The sequence below is a fragment of the Erinaceus europaeus genome, chromosome 3, assembly GCF_950295315.1.
Source record: "Erinaceus europaeus chromosome 3, mEriEur2.1, whole genome shotgun sequence".
NCBI classification, from domain to species: Eukaryota; Metazoa; Chordata; class Mammalia; order Eulipotyphla; family Erinaceidae; genus Erinaceus; species Erinaceus europaeus.
In genome coordinates, this window is record NC_080164.1 from 83,582,748 (window position 1) to 83,608,884 (window position 26,137).

The following is a 26,137-nucleotide window of genomic DNA, read 5'->3' on the forward strand; positions in this document are numbered from 1 at the left end:
GGTTGTATGAAGGGCTTTCACACCTGAGGCTGATGTTCCAGGTTCAATCCCCAGCACCACCAGACACCAGAGCTGAGTAGTGCTCTGGTAAAAATAAAAGTAATTGGCAGTTGGGCGGTAGCGCAGTGGGTTAAGCGCACGTGGTGCGAAGCGCAAGGACCAGCATCAGGATCGTGGTTCCAGTCCCCGGCTCCCCACCTGCAGGGAAATCGCTTCACAGGCAGTAAAGCAGGTCTGCAGGTGTCTATCTTTCTCTCCCCCTCTCTGTCTTCCCCTCCTCTCTCCATTTCTCTCTGTCCTAACAATGATGACATCAATAACAGTAATAATAACTACAACAATAAAACAACAAGGGCAACAAAACGGAAAATAAAATATAAAAAATTAAAATAAAAGTAATTATTAATTAATTTTTTAAATGTACTCTGTCAACTTCCATGTGGAGTCCAAGAGTGCTCAGATAAAACAGCACACAAACATGACCACTGAGAGATAGTTGGAGGCAAAGTGCACCCCAGTTTTAGGATCTCTATGGAAAGGGAAGTTTACTTCTGTTACTGTTAAGATTTGTAACACAGGGAGTCGGGCAGTAGTGCAGCGGGTTAAGCGTTGGTGGCGCAAAGCACAAGGACTGGTGTAAGGATCCTGGTCCGAGTCCCGGCTCCCCACCTGCAGGAGAGTCGCTTCACAGGTGGTGAAGCAGGTCTGCAGGTGTCTGTCTTTCTTTCCCCCTCTGTCTTCCCCTCCTCTCTCCATTTCTCTCTGTCCTATCGAACAACAACGACATCAATAACTACAACAATAAAACAACAAGGACAACAAAAGGGAATAAATAAATATAAAAAAAAGATTTGTAACACAAACCAGACTTAACCATAAGATGCCTCTGTAACTACAATGCCACTCAGACTAAGAACAAAGGCTATTAACCCGTGGCTCTCTTTCCATTCGGGTGAGAGCTTTTTTGGTGAGTATGCGTGTTATAAAGTTGATTAAAAATCGCAAAAGGTTTTAATTATTACTGCATGCTATTGAGGTCTGAATAGATCTCATTCAGGAACATGGGGAATAAAATAACTTCTTTATTAGAAGTCAGTATTAATCAATCTTCCCTCCCTTCCTCTTTCTGCAAGCTGGAAAGATTTATTGCCAAATTGATAAGTATACCCCACAGAACATGGAGAGGCTTATTCCCAAGATGGAAGCAGCCTAGAAATTAGGAGATAGTTTATATACATCTTTTACCATCAGGATTACTGTTAGGCTCAGTGCATACATGACTCTACCACTCTTAGGTGAGAGAGAAAGAGAGAGAGAGAAGGGAGGAATGAGAGATAAAGAGGAAGAGAACCACCTGCAGCATTGCTCTACAGCTTGTGAAGCTTTCCCCCTGCAGTGAGACCCAGAGGTCTGAATCCAAGTCCTCCTGCAAGGTTAGTGTGTGTGCTCTACTGGGTGTACTACTGCCTAGTATTTAGTTTTTAGTATTTTTATTTTCCTTATTTTTTGATGGGGGGGGTGAGAGATATGAAAGCACAGCTCCTTCACTTTATGTGGAGCAGCGGATCAGATCTAGAGCCTCCAAAGTGCAAGGCAGGTGCTCTACCACTGAGCCACCTCCCAACCCTCGAATAAAAGTAATTACTGGCTGTTGACAAGCTTTGTGTCTTATTTTCTATTCAACCAATTTGCATCTAGGTTTCCAGATCAGCTCTGCGCTATGCAGAGAATATTCAAGACCGAGATAAAAAAGACACCTGAGTATTAACAGAGGAGAAAACTCTACTGTACTCAAGAATGTTTGGAAAGCTGACCTGTTCACATGGACTGAGTGGTTCACTCTTGGCGTCTGAGTCTACGTGGCACTGAAAGTGCCTTTCTGTCTGTGGTATCAGCAGAGACCATTCACCCCACCCCTCATGGTCATGGCCAGGACTTGGGCTTTCAACCTGTGACTAAGTGTGAGTCTCTACCCAGAATTGCTACTGTCCTCATGGGGGAACACCACCTTTGTAAGAGAGTCTCTGAAAAAGACAGGTGAGGAGGAATGAGGAAGTGTTGGTATGCTTCTAATTCTGCTTCTAAAAACCCCTTCTGTTTCATTTGGTTTAATCCCCCCTGCTTAACACTATTCTATTTACATAACTAAGCACCAGCATGCCTGCATGACATTGGTTTAATCCCCACTGGTTCATGATGTCTTTTTGCTCCACCTCCTCTCACAGTACACCCTGATTTGCACCAGTCACTTTTCACTCCACCCTCTCTGCGTCACATCCTGTTTCCGCCCTACTTGGCGAGTATATATAGGAATGTGTTTTTAGTTTAGTTTAGTTTTTAGTCTAGTTTTAGCATAGCTTGGTGTAGATTGTGCTGCGTCCTGCATGAATAAAGAGATACTGCGTACAGCTCAGCCATGGGTCCCTGGTCGTCTGTCTCCCATCAGTGAAGCTCAGCCCAGCAAGGAAGGAGGAGGAAGAGGAAGAGGAGGTGGTGGTGGTAGTGGTGCTACCCGGTGTCCTTCCAGGCTGGCCTCCTGGATGGTAGCACTTAGATGGCCAATCAGAAGTGGGGCTAGCACATGAAATTCTCCAGACTCCTGGGCACAGGCCACACCCACCCCTACCTCTCCTTCTTCCTCCCACCCTTCCTGCAACCACAGGGCAGCCAGGTGGAAAGGCTCTTTTAGCATCACTGTGTGTGCAGGATATCAGGAGCACCAGCTCCTCCCCTCCTTTCTCTCTCCCCAGACTGAATCACCTCCAGGATTTATTCTTCCCTGGCATGCTGGCATTTCCTTCCCCTATCACCAAACACCCTGCTGGGTGCTGTGCAAGATTCCCAAGTTCAGGTTAAGTGAGAGAGGCAGGCAGTGGAGGGGAGGACAAAGGAATGTGTCACCATTCCAGTGCCCTCAGGGCTCCTTCTCCAAGTGGGTGGATGTGTCAGGAGATGACACAGAGGAACCAGGGTCATGGGCACAGGGTCTGCTACCACCCCATCCATGTGCCCAGGGCCCAGACCCAGCATTCCACACCCTGCTGTAAGAAAGCCCACTCACGTTAACTCTCTTTTCAGCCACCAGGTTCCAGATGCTAGCATGATGCCCACCAGACTTCCCTGGACAGATGACCCCACCAATGTGTCCTGGAGCCCCCCGATTCCCCAGAGCTCCACCCCACTAGGGAAAGAGAGAGGCAGGTTGGGAGTATGGATCAACCTGCCCAACGCCCATGTACAGCGGGGAAGCAATTACAGAAGCCAGACTTTCCACCTTCTGCATCCCACAATGACCTTGGGTCCATACTCCCAGAGGGATAAATAGGAAAGCTATCAGGGGAGGGGATGGGATACAGAGATCTGGTGGTGGGAATTGTGTGGAGTTGTACCCTTCTTATCCTATGGTTTTGTTAATGTCTCCTTTTTTAAATAAATAAAAAAAGAAAGAAAGAAAAAGAAAGCCCACTCATAGGGCCAGGTGGTAGCTCAGCGGGTTAAGCACACATGGCGCAAAGCACAAGGACCAGCATAAGGATCCCGGTTTGAGCCCCAAGCTCCCCACCTGCAGGAGGTTCGCTTCACAAGCGGTGAAGCAGGTCTGCAGGTGTCTGTCTTTCTCTCCCCCTCTCCATTTCTCTGTCCTATCCAACAACGACAGCAATAGGAACAATAATAATAGTAACAACAATGATAAACAACAAGGGCAACAAAAAGGGAAAAAATAGGCTCCAGGGGCAATGGATTTGTGGCACCGAGCCCCAGTGATAACCCTGGGGCAAAAGAAAAAAAAGAAAGAAAGAAAGCTCACTCACAGGCCTCTACAGGATCTCGCCCTCAATGGCCCCACTCTCTGAAGGGAGTTTGGGTCATCATACTCTGCCACACGAGGAAGACAGATACTGTAATGAGTGCATCCTAGAATGTTCCCAGCTCTGACTACAGAATGCGAACTCAGACCTACAAGGATGCAGAGCTGACACAGGCTCCTGTGCTGAATATGGGCCCCAGATCAAATTGATGGTGTTTACAGTTAACAGTGTTTATATACTTTACCCATATTTGGGAGCTACTCTCTTCCCAGACCCAGCTTTCTAGTTCTATTTCCAACTCTGACACCATCTCCCCAGGCAATACATTTTATCCACCTGTATATTTGCTGTTGGGCTCAGGCAAAAACTGGTAAGTCATGGGCGCCTTTGAATATGCCTAAAATAGACCTATTAGCTTTTTCCAAAATGGAGATCACAAATTTCATCTGCTGTATTCTTACCTTTAGGCTCCTGATTATTAAACAATTTGTTCTGCTTTATATCTTAAGTCTTTTTCAGCCACCAAGTTGCAGATGCTGCTACCATGATGCCAACCTGAATTCCCTGGACAGAGGACCTCACCAGGAACCTCTGTCCTGGAACCTCACCTCTCCAGATCCCTGCCCCTCTAGGGAAAGAGAGAGACAGGCTGGGTGTATGGATCCATCTGCCAATGCCCATGTCCAGCGGAGAAGCAGTTACAGAAGCCAGACCTTTCACCTTCTGCACCCCATAGAGATCTTTGGTCCATGCTTCCAGAGGGATAAAGAATAGGTAAGCTTCCAATGGAGAGGATGGGATATGGAACTCTGGTGGTGGGAAATTGTGTGAAATTGTAATCCTCTTAATCCTACAGTCTTGTCGATCATTATTAAATCAATTAAAAAAAAAAGAAATTCTACTTCTAAGATAGTTTGTTATGATACTTTCTTGTTTAATGTAATATTGTAATAAATGTATTTGAAGAAAGAAAGAAAGAAAGGAAGAGAAAAAGAAAGAAAGAAAGAAAGAAAGGAATAGAGAAAGAAAGAAAAGAAGGCAAAAGAAAGTCCACGCACTTGCCACTAGGCTGGTGGATACACATGACCAGAGATCTAGGGCTGCCCAAAATAGCTTGCACATGGCAAAGCACCATCCAAGTGAGCTATTTTGCTGACCCCTGAAACGATGGCAAAGGAAAGGTTTCTCCAGCAAATGTGAGAGTCAAGTGGTGGCACAGATGCCGATGGAAAGACGTTTAGAAAAATTTCAAATTGTCATTCTGAATTGAACACACAGATTTAGTCCTTCTCGACATACAACGCACCCACTCCATCAGCCAGCAGATGAGGTTTTGAATATGTAAAGGACGCAGGAGGTGGCGAGTATTCGACTTGACAAGCTGAAGCGGCACTGACAGTGACAGCCCACTGGCAAGAGTTCTGCAGGCAGGCACCTGTTTAAGTGAGATGAGAGGGCAGGTGCAAATAGAGGAGAGGTGTATTTTCAAACAGAGAAGCATCTGCTTCGCCCCCATAATGCTGGGGGCAAGTGTCACCGCAGCCCTGATACCTGGTCAAGAGCAGTTATGGCACACAGGCTGCTCCAAGGAGGCAGAGAAATGGTGCAGGCAAGACGAGGGACTATTGAGGAGGGAGACTGAGGAGGCTTAGTTCCTCATAATGAATGGCAGGACATTCACAGGAGAGCAGCTGATCACTAAGGCGTCAGGTGCTAGGGAGGTGCACTCGGTCTGCAGAAGGGATTGCAGTGGACCCAGCATATACCTCCTGTTCTCATGATTGGGGACCCAGACTTCAGCCCCCGGCCTACATGGGGAGAACTCTTTGATGCTTGATGTCTATCCTTCTGTCGCTATCTAAAAGAAGAAAAGAAAAGAAAAGAAAAGAGAAAAGAAGGGAGGAGAGAGGAAGGGAGGGGAGGGGAGGGAGGGAGGAAAGGAGGAAGGGAGGAAAAGAATCTGTCAGGAGTAGTGGAGCTACATAGTTATGAAGCCTGCCACAAGGAGAAAAAAAATAGAATCACTACTAATCCATGCTCCACTTATAAGTACCTACTTGCCAATTTTCCAAGGCAGATGATCAACTGCTGTGCTCTCTGAAAAAGTCATCCAACAAAGTTAAGCTTAAAAAGTTTTAAGCTAGCATAAACCTATGGGACTATATCAAATTAAAAAGCTTCTGCACAGCTAAAGAAACCACTACCCAAACCAAGAGACCCCTCACAGAATGGGAGAAGATCTTTACATGCCATACATCAGACAACAGGCTAATAACCAAAATATATAAAGAGCTTGCAAATCTCAGCAAGACAACAAATAACCCCATCCAAAAATGGGGGGAGGACATGGACAGAATATTCACCACAGAAGAGATCCAAAAGGCTGAGAAACACATGAGAAAATGCTCCAAGTCTTTGATTGTCAGAGAAATGCAAATAAAGACAACAATGAGATACCACTTCACTCCTGTGAGAATGTCATACATCAGAAAAGGTAACAGCAGCAAATGCTGGAGAGGGTGTGGGGTCAAAGGAACCCTCCTGCACTGCTGGTGGGAATGTCAATTGGTCCAACCTCTGTGGAGAACAGTCTGGAGAACTCTCAGAAGGCTAGAAATGGACCTACCCTATGATCCTGCAATTCCTCTCCTGGGGATATATCCTAAGGAACCCAACACATCCATCCAAAAAGATCTGTGTACACATATGTTCTTGGCAGCACAATTTGTAATAGCCAAAGCCTGGAAGCAACCCAGGTGTCCAACAACAGATGAGTGGCTGAGCAAGTTATATATTATATATATTATATATATATAATATATATTATATATATTACTCAGCTATAAAAAATGGTGACTTCACTGTTTTCAGCCGGATCTTGGATGGACCTTGAAAAATGCATGTTAAGTGAAATAAGTCAGAAACAGAAGGATGAGTATGGGATGATCTCACTCTCAGGCAGAAGTTGAAAAGCAAGATCAGAAAAGAAAACACAAGTAGAACCTGAACTGGAATTGGCGTACTGCACCAAAGTAAAAGACTCTGGGGTAGGTGGGTGGGGAGAATACAGATCCAAGGATGACAGAGGACCTAGTGGGGGGGGGGGGTTGTATTGTTATATGGAAAACTGGGAAATGTTATGCATGTACAAACTCTTATATTTACTGTTGAATGTAAAACATTAATTCCCCATAAAGAAATTTTTTAAAAAAGTTTTAAGCTTAAAAGTTAAGTTAGACACTGTAGGCCAGCAGTGTCCAGGAGCCACCAGGGGCAGCCTGAACTTGAGGAGTTTTCAGAGCTGTCCTGCAGGTGGCTTCCTACCTGTGAGGCTCACTGGGCCATCCCAAGCTGTTGAGACTGTGTGAGTCCAGAAGCGCAGGGGGTGTGTGTTTGGGGGGTGGTGGGACCTAAGCCATGAAGCCCCTGCTGTTTGAAGGGGCCAGTCATGGAGTAACTTCTAGGCACATGTTTGACACAAAGAGGCAGATGTATGAAGACAATGCTCACCTGTTAATTACACGGTAGCCTGTGTGGGTCAAGCAGGTGTCCACGCTGCCCTGATAGAGGCCCAGGGAGAGGGGGCACCCCAAGCCTGCCCAGAGGAAAAGTAAAGGGAGCAAAGTAAAGGGAGCAAAGGAACACTCTTGCTTTCTGGAGCCGGTCTGAAGAAGGAAGAGAGCACCAGATGGGGAAGTGCAGTTTGAGACAGAACATGAGAAAGATTTCTTTCAGTTCCAAAGCATTTTGACTTCCTAGTTCTCAGTTCTCAAACTGAAGGATCTTGCTTGATTTGTGTGTGAAGAATGGGTGCTTTCTGGAAAAACAGGAGCAAAGCAGGACAGTGCTTTGTTTTGCTGTCGTTGCTTCATTCCTCAAGGCTTTATTATTACTGTTAATTAATTTATCGGATAGAGACAGCCAGAAACTAAGAGGTAAGGAGGTGATAGAGAGGAAGAGAGAGACAGAGCCCTTGAAGCTTTCCCCCCTGCAGGTGGAGACTGGGGGCTTGAGCCCAGATCCTTGTGCAGTATAACATGTGCTCTCAACCAGGTGTGCCACCACCCAGCCTGCTCCAGGCTGTTTTTTTTTTTTTTTGGGGGGGGGGGGTGAAAGAGAGAGAGAGAGAGAGACCCCCCACAGGCTAGAGCTTCCTCCAATGCACTTGGAGGTCAAACTTGAACCTAACTAGGCAGTGATACTATTCAAGTGAGCTATTTTGTTGATTCAAAAGCAATAATTTAAATATGTTTAAATAAGAAACAATGGAAGAAGATTAACAGTTGTGAGTATGTATGTGTTCACCAAGACTTCATCATTCTGGATGGACTTTGTTGGAGGGGGCTTTGGGGAACACTAAGACGTGGAAGCTTCCTGTAGTACACCGGGGGCCAAGCTTGTATCTGGGTCACAGAAGATAGCTTGCTGGCCCCTACCTGTGTCCTTCTCCTCCCACTGGCTGGATATGAGAGCTAGCACTACCAGCTGCCCCCAAGGATAGAGCACACTGGGACATATATTCCCAAGTGTGCACACCTGCTTCTCTTGAGTTCCTTCCCGGAACCCCCTCATTCTCATGGTCTCCCCGCTCGCTCACCTATCAGCCGTGCTTCTTAGCAATCTGTCTCTTTCTGTCCTCTGGTGCTGCTCTCACTAATCTGTTTTAAACTGGGTCTCCCACCCCGCCCCGCCCCCCCCCACCTCCGGCATATTTCTGGTTCAAAATGAAATGCTTAGAAGTTTCTGATCTCCAGTAAACATGTCCAAATTTATTTTGAGTGGTTGGCATCACAGTTACAGTAGATGTTGCCATGTTATGTGGGCAATACATTTGGCTGGTCTGTCTGATTATAAGGCAACTCACAAGACAGGGTTCTACATTATAACTGGTTATATTTAACTCATGAGATGGGAGAGGTAAACAGAGAGTGTTACATATAGAGGAGTGAGAGACAGGACAGATACCTGTAACACTGCTCTACCACTTATGAAGCTCCCCCCCCCCCCCCCCCGTATGGGTGGTGACTGGGGCCTTGAACCCAGGTCTCTGGACATGGCAACACATGCGTCTACCAAGTGAACCTTCAGGCTGACTCACTTCATGGTCACCAGCCCGTCTCCCACATCTGATTCTCCTTGGTGTCTTCCTCCCCTTCCTCAGCTGACCCAGCCCTAAAAGCTCTTCACACAAAGTACTTCACTGAGTTCTCAAACAGGAGACATGTAATCACTCTTCTGAGTATCTAGAAAATGCTGCAGTGGCTTCAGGAATTCAAAGTCACTGTCAGCATGGGGCAGGGCTGGGCTCAAATGCAGCAAATGGTTTGAGACTCTAGGAAGCCCATCCACACTATGGTGTGAATGCCTTCCCTGGGGGACATGATAGCAGCCCCAGCTATACAATCCAGCTTCAGAATGGGGGGGGGGGGGCACACGCACAGGCAGGGACAGTTCAGATGAGACTACTTTTGTGCCAGTCCCCCCCCCCCCCCAATGGCGTATCTACTACAAGCCTCAGAGTGTCCAGGACACACGTCTACCCACCTCTAAGCTGAACATGGCCTGCTACAGCATGCTGAGCCCCACATAAGCCTCTTGTCATAGTTTACAAAGGTCACATCACAGGGAATGAGGTGGCTGGGGGGGGGGGATTTTCCAAGGGGGGAGGTCAACTTGAACTCAGACAGGGGCTCCACAATCACAGATCAACATCTATTCTCTGTGTCACATCAGTAACAGGCCACCTGCTCTGGCTCAGACCTGCTGAGGACATTTATAATCTTGGCAAAGGGCTGTGCTCCCACGGTGATGAAATGACAATCCCCCCCACCCCCACCACACACACACACTTTCAGAGGCTCTCACCCTCTTTTCAGAGGAAGCAAACTACCCCTGGGAACAGTGCAGCCATGCAGGCACTGAGCCTCAGTGGTAACCCAGATGCCGGGGGTGGTGGGGGGGGGTCAGCTGCTAGGCAGAGGTAGGACTTCAGCTTGAAGTCGCAAGCTGAAGTGACTGTGCAGGAAAATGTCCTTGTTTGTGGAAAGACAGGGTGTCAGCAGCTGGCTTACTTTCAGGTGACTCAGCAAGACACCTTCCTTATTTTTGTGCTGTTCTCATCACTTTTCAGTGCAATGAAACAGATGGACAATCACACTGTGGTTTAGTGACCATCCCAAGCTATAATGCTGCCTGGTAGTGGAGAAGTGTCACATTTGGGACCTTCTGCTCTGCCTGGGGCATCACTGGTGTTATAGAACCTTCAGTCTGGTACCAGACTCTCTTCAGAGAGCAGAGAATATTATCACTGGTCACCTGCTCAGACTAAACCTCAAACATTCTGACTCCTTATCAGAATAACTTCCCCAGTTACTTTCAGAACAGTTTTTTCTCTTCAGAATTTTCTATACTATTTCTAGATTTCCCCCCACAATTTTTCTTTTGTTTTTTAATCTTTATTTATTTTGGGTAGCTACAGAGAGAAATTGAGAAGGGAGGGGGAGATTAAGAGGAAGAGAGACACCTGCAGCATTGTTTCACCACTTGTAAAGCTTTCCCCCCAAAGGTGGGGACTGGGGGGGGGGGGTCTTGAACCTGGATCCTTTTGTACACTGTAATGTGTGTCCTCAAACAGGTGCGTCACCACCCGGCCCCTCCAGAGTTTTCTAGAATTATCCAGAAGGGAAGGGTCTCCACATCACTAGCTTACAAGCAGGGGAACCCTCTGCTCCCTGCTGTCAGCTCAGAATGTCATTAACCAGTTTAACATCTGTTGCTGTTGGTAGCAGACAGGGAGAGTCACACAAAGGTCACCTTTCAGTGAGAAATGGAATAACCACAGCACTAGGTCCATAACTTGGGAAGCTTCTCCCTTGAGGGTAGCTCCCCTGTGGCAACCCAGGGCTCAAATATGGTAATGTGTGTGCGTTTCACCAGCTGAGCCACCCACCAGCCCCATAGAGAGGTCTCTTAATGACCCCAGAATGGAGACACCTGCAGGAGCCCTGTGGGTGTCATTAACAGGAACCACCCCTGACTCGATGGGAAGCAGCAGGAGAAATCCGCACAGGGGCTGCCTCATGGCTTCCAGCTGCCTCTCTGTGCCATCATGAGGTGCTGCTCCTGGGTTATTAATCACTGGGTCTGAGGGCTGGTCGAATCAGGACAAAAAGGAAAGAAGCAACCCTGGGGGCAGGCCAGGCTGCCTCTAGATGCCCAGGGAGGTGGTGAGCACCTGGACCTACATTAACCACTGAAGGGAGTGTCAATCTTTGGGGCTTGGCTAAGAGGTGGAGGACAACTACCCACGGTTTCGATCAGATGTGGAATATAAAGGACTCAAGCAAATTAACTGGGGGAGGAGGGAGACACACACACCAGTAATCAAACTGTTTCTTGAACTTTCCAAGAACCCAGATGGCTATGGTGGGAGAAGAGGTAGGGGAGGGGGGCAAAGCACTTTGATGGGGGAGGTATGGTAACTTACATGCATCATTACATGTGGATATGAAAATACTCCTGAAATCTGATGTTGAGAAAACAATATTAAACCACCAAATCTTTTTTAAAAAAATATTTTTATCTATTTATTATTGGATAAAGACAGAGAGAAATGGAGAGGGGAGTGGAGAGATAGAGAGGGAGAGAAACAGAGACACCTGCAACCTTACTTCACCATTCATGAAACTTTCCCCCTGTAGGTGGGAACCACCTGGATCTACTAATAATTTTTTTTCAAAAAAAAATATATATAGGAGCTTGCATATATTAAGGAGGAGAGGGGGAAGACAAAGGAGAGAAAAAAAAAAGCTACTAGGCACAGTGGAACCATGCAGGCACTAAGCCCCACCAGTAATACTGGTAGCAAAAATGAACAAACAAACAAAACTTCATCTGTAAGCTTTGTAAGTCAAGCTGCAAGGTCCAGGCTAGGCTGCAGCTCAGGAGAACTCACTACCAAGCCGGGAGCTATGCTGGTAGAGCCCCTCAAAACACCAAGAAAGTCCTGCCAGCAGAAACAGCTCTTTTTTTAAAAATTTTTTTAAAAAATTTATTTAGTTTATTTATTCCCTTTTGTTGCCCTTGTTGTTTTATTGTTGTAGTTATTATTGTTGTTGTCATTGTTGGATAGGACAGAGAGAAATGGAGAGAGGAAGGGAAGACAGAGAGGAGGAGAGAAAGATAGACACCTGCAGACCTGCTTCACCGCCTGTGAAGCGGCTCCCCTGCAGGTGGGGAGCCGGGGTTCAAACCGGGATCCTTATGCTGGTCCTTGTGCTTTGCACCACCTGTGCTTAACCTGCTGCGCTACAGCCCGACTCCCCAGAAACAGCTCTTAACAATTGCTCCTTGTCATCTATGGAAAAGTTCCCTTTGACTTATTCATGATCTGAAGTAGAATATGAGCATTGATCCAGTATGTCAACATTTTGCCCATGTGCGTGTAAAAGCACATATTGTTTCCTTCCAGCCTAAATTAGTAAAAGAAAGGCCAATCCTTTCCTCACAGGCCTTTTTTGTCAAAAGCACTGTGTTCTTCAAGTTATTCTAAAATACGTGTCACTGACTGCCAACCTCAGCAAAATAACCAGCGAGTCTCAGGAAGCAGAAGCAACCTCAGCGGAGTTAGCTATCTGTATTGAGAAATCTGGTCACCCAATCCTAGCTAGCATGAAGTGGGCTGGTGAGTCCAGTATTGTTTTATACCAAGAGAAAGGACTAACAGGGAAAACTTTCTATTTACCCATTTATTTATTTACACACACACACACACACACACACACACACACACACACACACACACACACACCACGTACCAAAGCTTTCCTCATTTTCCCAGTGCCCAAGCACTCCCAAGTAGTGCTAGAGCTCCAAACTGGGTCACGTGCACAGAAAGACAGGCCTCTACCCACTCAGCTACCTCTTTGGCCCTGGTCATCAAGGAGGCCCTGTCATGCATTCAGGAATTGGGTGACTTTCCCCACAGCAGTAACTGGTACAAATATAGATGATCCCAATAGGAAGTGCTAGGTCTTTCATTCCTTCTGATATGCTGAAGCAATCAGTCATTTTGGAGACAAGCAGTAGAATACACATGCTGCCATGTGCACAGAATGGAGGTTCAAGCCCTTGATCCCCACTTGTGAGGGGTGGAGGGAGCTTCAGGAGTGGTGAAACAGTGCTGCAGGTTGTCTCTCTTTCTCTCTGTCTCCCCTTTCCTCTCAATTTCTTTCTGTCTCTATAAAAAGAAAAGAAAAAAAAAGCAGCAGCAGTCATTTGGGCTATTTCTAACACCCACAAAAACTCATCTGCTCACACCAGTAACACATCAAGGATAATCACTTATGCGGGAAGCTTGAGCACTTTGTCTTCAATCTGTTTTGGTGATAGAGATGAATAGGAGGCAGTAGAGAGCACAGAGAAAGTGCTCTCCTCTCCTTCTTCCCAAGGATGTTATGTCAAGTCTGGCTGCAGAGAAAGATGATTTCTTGTCACTTCTATATGATCCTACAGGGCTTCCAGTGAGCCTCACAACTGAAAGACAAACAAATAGGTGGGGGAGGCATTTCCACCACCACCCCAAACCTGATGGGAAGACAGATCTCCAAGAGCCTTTAATTTTTCAGAACTATGGTGGTTATCTTTGGGAGACGGGAGGGTGGGGACACAGAAATTTGGTGGTGAGTGTGGTGTGGAAGTAGACATTGTAAGTTTCCAATCTTAAAACCTACTATTAATCAGAAAGAAACAAAAAAGGGGGGGTGGGGGAGGAAGACCCCAAAGCCTTTTAGACTATGATCACTATTATCAACTGCTTCTCATAGATACGAATGTTGAAAGCATGATGATCTCAGGGCCCAGGAGATAGCACAGTGGTTATGCAAGAAAAAGATTATCATGCCTGTGGCTTGGAGGTTCAATCCTTGGCACCACCATAAACCAGAGTTGAGCAGTGCTGTAGTTTAAAAGCAAGCAAACTTTCAGCCACCAAGTTGCAGACACTACCGTGAAGCCAACCTGATGTCCCCAGGCAGACGACCTCACCAATGTGTCCTGTTACCCCACCTCCCCAGAGCCCTACTCCACTAGGAAAAGATAGAGACAGGCTGGGGGGTATGGATCCATCTGCCAAAGCCCATGTCTAGCAGAGAAGCAATTACAGAAGCCAGACCTTCTGTACCCCATAATGATTCTGGGTTCATATTCCCAGAAGGGTAAAAAACAGGGAAACTTCCAATGGAGGGGAGAATATATGAAACTCTGGTGGTGGGAATTATACAACTCTTATACCACAATCTTGTCAATCACTATTAAATCACTAATACAAAAAATCTCAAGTAAAAAAAATTTAAAAAGCAAGCAAGAGAGAAAGAGAGAGAGAGAGAGAGAGATTGTCTCTTGGACCTAGGTCCTGACAGAGGGCTGTCAGTCTGAAGCAGAGAAGCCTACTTCCCCCAGGTCAGTCCTCCAGGGCAGAACAATAGCCATGGGGTGGGGAGTCAGAGAAAAGCCAACCATGCTTCTATTTCTGAAAGAGCTTTCTAGCAATCTGTGCCCTCCCAAAATGGAACTGGCTGACGGGAAAAGTAGACATGTTCCTGCAGAACACGGGGTGGCCATCTGTCGGGTGGGTAGCAGCCCAGTATCTGGCACTCAGCACCCAGCACCCAGCTTGGCTGGGTGGGCTAAGTGAGGTTTCTCTTGCTTTCTGAGAGCTCAGTACAGAAGCATGTGGATTCATCATGGCTGTGAAGCACGAAACTGCTGGTGGGTGGTGTGGATAATGGTTTCAGCTTTGCTTGTGCTCCAAAACACAAAGGGACAAAATGTCAAGTGTGTGTGTATGGGGGGGTGGGGGAGGCTCAGCAGCACCTGCTTTCAAGCATGAGGTCTTGGGTTCGACTGCCAGCCCCACCTCTATGAGCAGGCCTCCACAAAGGGTAGGCCTGTGTTTTGCAATCTCTAACTTGAAGAGAGAAAAATAAAGGATTGGGCTGCAGAGGTGCCTCAGCAAGTGGACAGCAGGAGTGAGACCCTGAGTCCAGTCTCCTGCACCAACATCCCCAAAATGACAAGCTTGGACAGTGTGCTGCTTTTGCCATGTGCACAGCCCATGTTTGAGTCCAGCCTCTGCTGCTCTGAAGGAAGCTCTGGTGCTGTCGTGTTTTCCTTGCTCTCTCAATCTGAAAAAGTCAGCCCAGAGTGGTAAAGCCCTGGAAACAAACCAAAAGAAAAAAGAGAAAAAAAAAAAATGGGAAGAGAGGAAGAGCAGGCAGACGCACATCTGGTTGAGCACACACATTACAGTGTACAAGAAGCTGGGTTCAAGCCCCTGGTCCCCACCTGAAGGGGGGGGAACTTCACAAGAAGTGAAGCAGGGCTACAAGTATCTGTCTCCCTCGCTACCTCCCTCACTCAATTTCTCTGTCTCTATTCTTTATTCATTTATTTTTATTGTCTTTATTTATTGGCTAATAAAGAGACAGTCAGAAATTAAGAGGGAAGGGGGAGACAAAGAGGGAGAGAGACACCTGCACCCCTGCTTCACCACTTGCAAAGCTTTCCCCCTGCAGGTGGGGATGGGGGCTGGAACCTGGGTCCTTGCACAGTGTAACATGTGTGCTCAACCAAATGAGCCACCACCCGGCTCCTGTTTCTGTTCGATAAATAAGTAAAAATTTTATAAAAGAGAGGAAAAGGGGGAAAAGAAAAAAGAAAAAGAGGATTAATTCAAAGGGATTTCTAGAAAGTTCAGAATACTTACTTTGCTTTATTTCAAACTTGGGGGGGCTCGGTGAGTGGGGGGTTTCCTGCCTTTGCTACAATCTTTTATTTTATTGTGCTATCTCCCCCTCGCCTCTCAACTTTTCTGTCTCTATCCAATAATAAATAAATAAACAAACAAATAAATAAACAAATAATCCCAATATCGGTGACTTGGGGAGAACTACTACAGTTTTCAATGGGGACACAGAACTTTGGTGGTGAAAAAGGTATGGAATTATACCCCTGTTACCTATAATTTTGTAAATCAATATTAAACCACTAACAATAAATAAATAAATAAATGTCACAAGACAGAAAAAAAAAAAACAGAAAGAAACATTATTCAAAAGAAAAAACCTGCTTCCTACGAACCAGGACCAACATGCCTCTGTGTTTACAGGTCACCGGATGAGCAGGACACGGCAAGAAAGATGGGAAGGAAGGAGGGACATGAGCAGAGGGGTCTGCATTTTGGCAAGTGGGTAGTCTATTCCAGAGTCCTATAAGAGACACTAACATGGAGAGGGGCCCCAAATACAAATGAGTGCCAACCTCCTTAAGACTCCATACTCTCTTGGAGGTAGGTGGGTGACTCTCCCAGTAGAGTGTACACATTGCCATGCATCTGGATCTGGATTCAAGGATCTGGATTCAAGCCCTGGGACCACCATATGGAAGCACCAGAGGGGTCAAGCTTCATGAGCAGTAAAGAGGTGTGGTGGTGTCTCTCCTATTGCTCTTTCTGCCTGCTCCCTACCTCTGCCTGTCTCTTGCCCTATCTAGAGGAAAGAAAAAAAAGGGGAGGGGGGTTGCTGTGTTGGGAGAGGTGAAGTTATGCAGCCATTGAGCCCCAGCAACAATGATAATGGGACAGGAAGGAAGGAAGGAAGGAAGGGAGGGAGGGAGGGAGGGAGGGAGGAAGGAAGGGAGGGAGGGAGGGAGGGACCAAGTCTCTAGAAAATGACAAACATGATTATTTCTCCATCATCTCAAGCTCTTCACTTACAGAGATCTGAAAATAAGGCAACTAGAGAACTTCAACATGGAAGACAGATGTTTACAAAAAGCAAACCCCACAGATAACAGAGAGGGAATCCTCCCCCCTCACCCCCCCTACCCCCGACATAGAAGGCTTGCTCCCGCCCGGTGGGGCTGCGTGGGATCCCGCTCACCTAGCGTGTCCTTGAGGTTTCGCACCAGGGAGCCCTTCTTGAGGCTGTTCTTTCTCTCCACGTAGTTGGAGGGCACGTAGCCGGTCCTGTTGGCCGCATTCCTCACCCGCCACCAGGTCTTGGAGTCGTCCAGCAGCCAGAGACGCTCGTTCTTCTTGATGTCCAGCTCCTGGTCCTGCTGGGCAGTGTAGTCCCACTTGGCGATCACAATGACTTCCTCTGTCATCTTTCATGGAGTCCTCCTATCGACAGAAACAGTTGGAGATACCCATTAGAGGAGGGGACACTCGGTCCTTTGTGTCAACTCCAGACATGAATGGCACATTGACAGTTTTGCTTACAAGTCCCCGATGGGGTTTCTCCTGGGTCTGGAAAGTCTCAATCTGAAAATGGCCTCTTTTCAACAGGCCTTCATATCCATTTACAAGCTGTAAGACCTCCTAACACAAATCTTAAATTTTGTACAGAATTTTGCCTGCTGTCGATTCAAAAGAGAAAAAAAAAGCTAAACTATAGTCTTCTGGTTAAATGTATTCATTTGATTAAGGAGCACCAGCTCCTCGCAGCTGATATGTTCATATTTGTTTTCTGAGGATATACTGGATATTAAGAACATGTTTTAATGCACAAAACACATTCAGACTGTTGCTACACAGTAAAACTGGAAATAGTCGGGAGTCAAGCAGCAGCGCACGTGGTGTAAAGCGCAAGGACCCGTAAGGATCTCGGTTTGAGCCCCACCTGCAGGGAGAGTTGTTTCACAGGCAATGAAGCAGGTCTGCAGGTGTCTATCTTTCTCTCTCTGTCTTCCCCTCCTCTCTCCACTTCTCTCTTTCCTATCCAACAACAATGACATCAGTAACAATAACAACTACAAAAATAAAACAAGGGCAACAAAAAGGAATAAATTTTTTTAAAAAAAAGGTCTTTAAAAAATGAAAATAGTCTATATCTGTGCATATACTTTCAAAAAATTATTTTTATAGAAACAGAGAAGATGAGGCTGGGTGGTGGCGCACCTGGTTGAGCGCACATGTTACCATGCTCAAGGACCCAGGTTCAAGCCCTCGATCCCCTTTTCCCTACAGGGGGAAAGCTTCACAAGTGGTGAAACGGGTCTGCAGGTATCTTCCTGTTTCTCTTCCTTTCTGTTTTCCTCTTCCCTCTTGATATCTGGCTAGCTCTATGAAATAAATAAAGGTAATAAAAAATTCAACCAAAACGAAAAAGAAAGAAACAGAGATAGCAGAGAGGCAAAAAGAGAGTAAAAGAGATCACAGCATTGACTTCGAGAGGGCTGGGGCCCGAGTGTGGGTCATGCACTTTGGGAAGGAGCGCTCTACCGTGGTGAGCTATTTTTCTGGCCCTGGTCATTGTCTAAATGCAATGTGCTTTCTGACGGGGGGGGGGGGGGGGGTTCCTGAGATGGAAAGGGGGAATCAGCTAAAACACAGGTGAAATCCAAAGACGTTCTAATTACACCAAGAGTAATGCACCAGGGCTTGACCTTGATTTTCACTCAGGTGCCTTGTTAACACAGAGATGCTTGCTGTGGTGTTAGTGTTAAGAGAGATGGAATGAAGGGAAGGCAGGCAGGCTGGCTACTCACTCTACAGCTTTTCTGTATATACACAATTATTTTTGAAACCCACACAGAAATCTGAAGATTGTTACAGCTAAAACTTGGAAGTAGTGAAACTGTGCTTCCATGACAAACAAGTTGGTACATCTGGGCAAAAGAATATTATTACTCAGTGGTAGGGAGCTGGGTGGTGGTGTGCCTGGTTCGGCATATATACATTACCTTGAGCAGGGATCTGGGTTCAAACCCTTGGTTTCCACCTATAAGGAAGAAGCTTCACAGGAAGTGAAGCAGTGTTGCAGGCGTCTCTATTACTCTCCCTCTATATCTCCTCCTTCCCTTTCAATCTGTCTCTACTGAAAGTGAGTATTTTTAAAAAATATTACTTGGCAATAATAGGAAATGAGTTATCAAACACAGAGAGAAAAGTTAAATGCCTTTTTGCAGGTGAAACAATCTAGAAAGATAACACTAATTCCCACAAAGTGTCCTGCTTAAGCAAACTTTAGCCAGGCTTCTTTGAACCCTCTTCCCAACTAGGCCTCAGCTTTTGTACCTCCCTTTACAGGTTTCTGTAAAGGGCACGATTCAGTTTAGCAAGTTATGTTGCTTTACTGTTAATCCTTTACCCTGGGCCAGATGATAGCTGAACACCTCTACCTTCAGAAAGGAAAGGAAAAAAAAAATCATTAAGCTGGTTTAGCCAGAATCCCCTCTTGTGTTCTCTGATGAGCTTCTTCTCTATAAACTTTCTAGTTTCCCTTTTGGTGTTTAGAGTTGAGTCCAATCTTACCCTGACTACAAAACTCCCTTATAGTAAGTAATTCCCCCCTGAAAAAGTCTGTCTTTCAGTGTGTGTCACAGACATTTTTTTTTTTAACAATTCCAACTATATGTCACCCTAGAAGACACAAATAATAGAGAGAGCAAAAATCTTTGTGTGATACTACAATAGCAGATATATTCTTAGATATTTGTCAAGAACTACAAGATATGCAAGGCTAATATTAAGCCTTAACACACAGCTATTTCAAAGTTAAATTTATTAAAACAATCAAGGCTGGTGAAATATCTCACCTGAATAGTGTGCTGCTTTGCCATGGGAACGACCCAGGTTCAAGTCAAGCCCCCACTGCACTGAAGAATGCTTCAGTGCTGCCATCTCTTTCCCCACCCCACCCCCATCTCTGTATCTATCAAAACAGTAATTTACATACTAAACATGTAGAAATAGTATGTCTACTTTGATCATCTATGGAGGCCAAAATAGGCAAAACTGAGTGACCAAATGGAAAAAATGGAAGACGGCTAAAAACTACTTCAGCAACTCTATAGTTCTCAGGTAGACAATGGGGAAGCAACATTTCAGTAGGGAGGGGAAAAAAAAAGTCAATACCTGATATTTCAACTGATGAGGAGTTTCCTCAAAACTAGAAAAGGAGTTTAATGGAAAGACACTGGACTCAGACCCTCTTCCTTCTCTTTGTCTTACAGGAATGAACTCAGGACACAGAGGGGACCTGTGCTCTCTGACTGCATGTAGGCATGAATGCTATTTGAAATAACGTGACAGTAGCTGCGATTAAACACTGGAGAGATTTATAAATAATACATGTTCTCCTCTTCCACATATTAACTTCCAGACTTAGAGACAATAAACCTTCTGAGAGGGAGAAAACGTTTAATAAACCTTATGCATTATGTATACCACGTTCAAGAGGACAGAGTTTATACAACTGCTCACTTCTGCACAGTAGACAATTCTGCTCTCCACTTCCAGAAAATGTCAAGTCCATACCCTGTATCTTCTCTCTGTCCTGACCTTTCTCTCAGGGCAGACTGGAAAATCATAAAGGCAACTTTTTAAAGTTTCTTTCTTTCTTTCTTTCTTTCTTTCTTCTTTTTGATTGAACAGTAATCAACGAGATAAAAGGGGAGGTCAATTCCACACAATTCTCACGACCAGAGTTCCGTGTCCCATCAATAACAAGGGGCCCCTGGTCCCTACCTGCAGGGGTGATGCTTCATGAGTGGTGAAGCAGAGCTTCAGGTGTCTCTCTGTCTCTCTCCCTCTCTATTTCTCTCTGTCTGTATCCAACAATAAATAAATAGTAATAGTAATAACGACAACAAGAGTAAAGATAACGATGGTGGGAATGAGGCTTGGAGACAATATTCCAATAGCAGGTTTGCCTTTGAACTACATAAAATTTTCAAAGCCTTTTTTTGTTTTTTTTTGTAATAAGAGCAGTCCATCACTTAAGACCAATCGAAGCAATGTGCTGATAAAAATATTCTGCCTGACTGGGAGTATGGACCGACCAGTCAACGCCCATGTTCAGCAGGGAAGCAATTACAGAAGCCAGACCTTCTACCTTCTGCAACCCTCAATGACCCTGGGTCCATGCTCCCAGAGGGATAGAGAATGGGAAAGCTATCAGGGGAGGGGGTGGGTTATGGAGATTTGGTGGTGGGAGTTGTGTGGAGTTGTACCCCTCCTACCTTATGGTTTTGTTAATTAATCCTTTCTTAAATGAAAAAAAAAAATTCTGCCTATTTTAACTGCATGGACAACAAGTAGATGAAGAACTAGCTGGGTTAAGGCCATGTTTCAGTTTGACCCCTAGTACTGCATGTGCCAAGGTGATGCTCTGGTTCTTTCATATGTACTACATACATGCAGCCAGTTAAAGAAAGGGGGGCAAGAGAGTGAGAGACCTGGAGATGCTATTCCGTTGCATCTGAGGATGGAGGGAAGCACCACCAGTCAAGAGATGAGGGTAGCCTGTAGGAGTCAGAAATGACAAGACATAGATGCTCCCCTAGAGCTTCTAAAAGCAACAGAGCCCTGATGGCAAATACTTATTTAATTACGTTGCCTCATGAAAGAGACCTGTGCTAGGCTACTGACCTCCAGAAAAATAAGAGGAGAAAGTGAGCTGTTTGAAGACACCAGAATTTTTGACAAGGTGCTGTAGCAACAGCAGCAAAAAAGAAATGGGAGTGTGTGGGGGGGGAGATAGTGTAATGGTTATGCAAAGAGACACTCATGCCTGAGGCTCCAAAAATCTCAGGTTCACTCCTTCAACACTACCATCAGCCAGAGAGGAGCAGTGCTCTAGTAAGAAAGAAAAGACAAAAAGGGAGGGGAGGGGAGGGGAGGGGAGAGGGGAGGGGAGGGGAGGGGAGGGGAGGGGAGGGGAGAGGAGAGGAGAGGAGAGGAGAGGAGAGGAGAGGAGAGGAGAGGAGAGGAGAGGAGAGGAGAGGAGAGGAGAGGAGAGGAGAGGAGAGGAGAGGAGAGGAGAGGAGAGGAGAGGAGAGGAGAAGAGAGACAGGGGGTTGGGTGGTGGCAACCCAGTTAAGTGTTCATGGTACAAATCGCAAGGACCTGAGTTCAAGCCCTGCTCCCCACCTACAGGTCTGCAGGTGTCTCTCTGTCTCTCTCCCTCTCTATTTCCCCCTCCCCTCTTAGTTTCTCTGTCCTATACAATAAAATGAAAAAAAAATCTACCAATAGTGCCAGCACTGAGCCCCTGTGATGACCTCGGAGGCAAAGAAGGGGGGGAGGGAGAAGGGACGAAAGACAGTAAAGGCTGGGGAGACTGAATAATGGTTCTGAAGAAAGACTTTCATGCCTGAGATACCAAGGTCCCAGATTCAACCCCCCAGCACCACTATAAGCCAGAGCTCTGGTTAAGAGAGAGAGAGAGAGGTGGGGAAGGAAGAGGAGAAATAAAGAAAAGAAAGAAGGAATGGAAGGGAAAGAAATATAATGACTAGCTATGCTAAAGTCAGTCCATAGGAGGAATGCCTTCTGGTTTATTCTAATGGTTTCCTCACATGGTGAGAGCATATTTGCACATATTTTCAAGGTAAGCATTTGCACCAAGGAACCAGTCTAAAACAACCTCAACAGCAACTAAAATACCCTGTCAATTCTTGATTAAAGTGTCAAGTTGTGCTGGAGATAAAAAAAAAAATTTAAAAAAAGACTTGCCAGATGCCAACTAATGTGACAGGAGTTGGCAGGAGCCTGTGGTACCCTGTGGGGGGAACAGAAAGGCCAGTTGGTGGCTTTCTGCAAATGGTGGCTCTAATTACAGCTAATACGCTTCAGCTTTAAGTAGGACACAATATGGAACCCAGTAGCTGTTCCAGCTCTCATAAGTTAATTAAGTTGTGAGAAGTGGTATGGTTTTACTACTTACCTGAGACATAAAAAAATAAAAATAAAAATAAAAGTGAAAACAAACAATAGAGCCAAACTCAAAAATCTTTTTATAGAGAGGGAGAGGACTCAGGACCACATGTCATCTGGGTGTCGCTGAGGGAGCCTGGTGACAATATGAGCGGTTCACATTCATGTGAGGGCTAGCAAAATAGCTCCCTTGGACAGTGTGTTGCCTTGGCCTGTGGTCAGTCCAGGTCTCAGCCTGGTCCTCACCCACCACAGTGAAACAAGCTGCAGTCTTAGAAGTCTTTCCCACGCTCTATCTGAGAAAGTCATCCCAGAGATAAGCCTAAAAGAGGACGGATATCAAATGGTCTCGCTTATTAGCGGAACGCAATGCGTTGTGACCCCAATAGGAGTTTGGGACTGTTAGCATACGAATGACATCACCCTGAGGCTGGACAGACAGAGAAAGGAAGGTATAAAGCACGGAACTTTGAGCACGTCGCTCTCTTTGGCTACTGCTGCTTCTCCTGGTCAGATGCATCTCGGCAGAGGTGCGCCAGGTATCTGCCATGGCTACTTCTCCTGGGAACTGAACACGAGTGACTTTGCTAGCTGGTAAACTTTTAGACCCCTCTATAGCCATGAGCAACCTTTACCAGAGCTGATAATTGTTTATCTTATGAGACTAAACTTTTGATGACTATACTCAGATTTTATGGAACTAGCATACTCTTAACCCTTGATGATAGTTGCTTATTTTGCCTTTTACCTGTTTTACCTTAATACACCTTGTGTTGTTTAAACCAGTTCCCAGCTCCTTGCTGTGAGTCTTTTTATGCACAGCAGCCCCCAACCAACCCCTATGTAAGTTAAATTACAACAGCAATGAGACAGGAAAGGGGGAGGGAAAACATGAACGTGACACATAGAGTGGACATGGCGTACTGCTTCAGGCAAAGGACTCTGGGGAGGGTGCAAGGAGGAGAAGAAGAAAACTGTGGGGGCCTGGTACATAAAGAAATTGTCTGCATATGTCAATGACTGCACTGTAAAGCACTAACCTCCTCAAAAGAAAATTTTTAAAAAAGAAGGTACTTAAAAAACATTTATGAGGACTCACATGAATGTTTTCTTCCTACTTTCTTTTTTCGTTTTTTTTTGGGAGGTGTTAAGATTTATTTACTTATGAAAAAGACAGAGGGAGAGAGAGCCACAGCACCCCTCATCCCTCTGGAACATTCACTGCTGGGGATCACCATCAGGACGTCAAGCCTATGATTCCGGTGCTCTACGTACTGTGCTACCTCCCTGGCCATGCTGCCATTTTCTATGTGCCAGCTTGTCAACTGTTAGCAGCAAGCCTATGAAATATAGGTCAACAACAGACTTTTTAATGAATGAACTGGGACTGACGAGACATTCACTAATTTGTTTAAATCCACCAAACTAGGGGGAAAAAAATCTGAGCTGGGATTCAATAACCCTCTAGAACTATTGTTTAACAAACCCCAGACTTTATCAACAATCCTGTTAGAAGGCAGATAGTCTGCTAAATGACAAAAAAAAAAAAAAAAGGGGGGTGTGTACAGCAAGTTAAATGGGGATGACCCCAAACTGGACTTCAATTTAATTTTTTAAAAATATTTTTTATTTAATTATTATGAGGTAGACACAGAGAAGTTGAGAGGGGAGGGATATAGAGAGGATTGAGGGAGAGGGACAGAGAGACACCTGAAGCCCTGCTTCAAAGCTTGTGAAGCTTTCCCTAGCAAGTAGGGCAATTTCATTTTTTAAATATTTTTAAATTTTTTTATCATCTTTATTTTGTGTGATAGAAACAGCCAGAAATCAAGAGAGAATGGGGAGACAGAGAAGGAGAGAGGCAGAGGGACACCTGCAACACTACTTCACCACTTGCAAAGTTTTCCCCCTGCAGGTGGGGACCGGGGACTTTTGAACCCGGGTCCTTGCACACTGTAATGTGTGCACTCAACCAGGTGTGCCACCAACTGGTTCCTATTTTTTTTTAAATATTTTAATATTTATTGGATAGAAACAGGCAGAAATCATGAGGAAAGGGGAGAGAGTAGAGAAACGCATACAGCCCTGCTTCACACTTGCAAAGCTTTCCCCCTGCAAGTGGGGACCCGGGGATCGAACCCGGATGCGCCACCACCTGGCCCCTTCCCTGTTCAGGCGCCAGATGTTGGACTGCATCTGGGGGTAGGGGGGAAGAGACCGGAGCCGAGCGGAAACACAAATCTTTATTCACTCGGGCACCTCAGAGTCGGGTGTGGGCACAGCGGTTCGGGCTACTGGAGCTAGCAAAATGGCCGCCTCCCGCTATGTGCAGCAACCCTTCCCTGAGTCAGGTCGCCAAAGGTAGGAAAAAGGCAAGAGAAAGAGAAAGGCAGAAGCAGGAGGGCTTTTATGGGATAAATTCCGAAAGTGGAAAGTCGGGAAGGGATTGGCTAGAAAAAGGGGGTGGAGAAACCAGGCACTCTGGGAAGCTAGGGTTTCAGCTCTCCGGGAATGGGAATGGGCGATACCCTGAGGGTATCTGCACAATTACCCAACACCTTTTGATAACTGGTCTGTGACAAGTACTGAAGGAGGGAAGGATGTCCAGTGGCCCACCAGGGAGAATGCAGGTGCAGGTGTCACCATGTACAGGAACTCCAGGTTGAGCCCTGGAAACCACATGGGAGTGCCAGGGTGGCATAGCTTCTGCAGTGTCCTTCCAAGTCTGTCACTCTTTCCTTCTTTAACTGACTCAGCTTTAAGAAAAAATTTTTCCCTTTTTCTCCTTCCTTCTGTCTTTCAAACGGAGAGAGAACTTGAAAGAGAAAGGAGAAAGGAGAGAAAAAAGAGAGACAACTGCAACACTGCTTCACTACTTGTTAATGCCTCCCTCCTGCAGGTAGGGACTGAGGGCTTGAACACTGGCCCTCCTGCATGGTAATGTGTGCACTCTACCATGTGTACCACCACCTAGCCCCTGTCTTTCACCCTCTATCTAGAGGAAAGAAAGGAAAAAAAGGGAGTCGGGTTGTAGCGCAGCGGGTTAAGTGCAGGTGGCGCAAAGCACAAGGACCGGCATAAGGATCCCGGTTTGAACCCCGGCTCCCCACCTGCAGGGGAGTCGCTTCACAGGCGGTAAAGCAGGTCTGCAGGTGTCTATCTTTCTCTCCTCCTCTCTGTCTTCCCCTCCTCTCTCCATTTCTCTCTGTCCTATCCAACAACGACAACAACAATAACTACAACAATAAAACAACAAGGGCAACAAAAGGGAATAAAAAAATAAATATTAAAAAAAAAAGGAAAAAAAAAAGGCCACCAGGAATGGTAGAATTGGGCTGTGTGTAGTGAGGGGAAAGACCCCAGAGAGGATGAAGGGGGCACTGTGCAGAGAGGACAGCACAGCTGGTCCAGTCCTGGCTTTTCCTCTGTGCATGCAGCTCTATTTGACGCAGCAGTGTTTGACAAGCATTCAGAAATGAAGAGTGATAGATCATGAGCATGTCATTTGGTCTTACAGTTTTCTTGTTTGTTTTGTCATTAGGCTTCCATCCTAGCCCATCTTTCTTAGAAAGAAACACAAAGACAAAAGGGGGTGGTGGTAGGGGAGAAA

General features: G+C 45.8%; 1 protein-coding gene across 6 annotated transcripts in view; it reads right to left on the bottom strand.

The window, feature by feature from the left end:
- Positions 1 to 26,137, bottom strand: part of NCK2 (NCK adaptor protein 2) — a 125,620-nt gene that overhangs the window by 15,816 nt on the left and 83,667 nt on the right. For 3 of the 6 annotated variants that reach the window (XM_060187613.1, XM_060187612.1, XM_060187617.1), the window contains one exon: positions 16,748 to 16,989. In XM_060187613.1, coding sequence (XP_060043596.1) covers positions 16,748 to 16,973 — 226 coding nt within the window. In that variant the 5' untranslated portion in view covers positions 16,974 to 16,989. Of the gene's footprint in view, positions 1 to 3,562; positions 3,642 to 7,319; positions 7,405 to 16,747; positions 16,990 to 26,137 lie in introns of all 6 variants that reach the window. The other 3 variants (XM_060187616.1, XM_060187614.1, XM_060187615.1) reach the window with 2 other exon arrangements.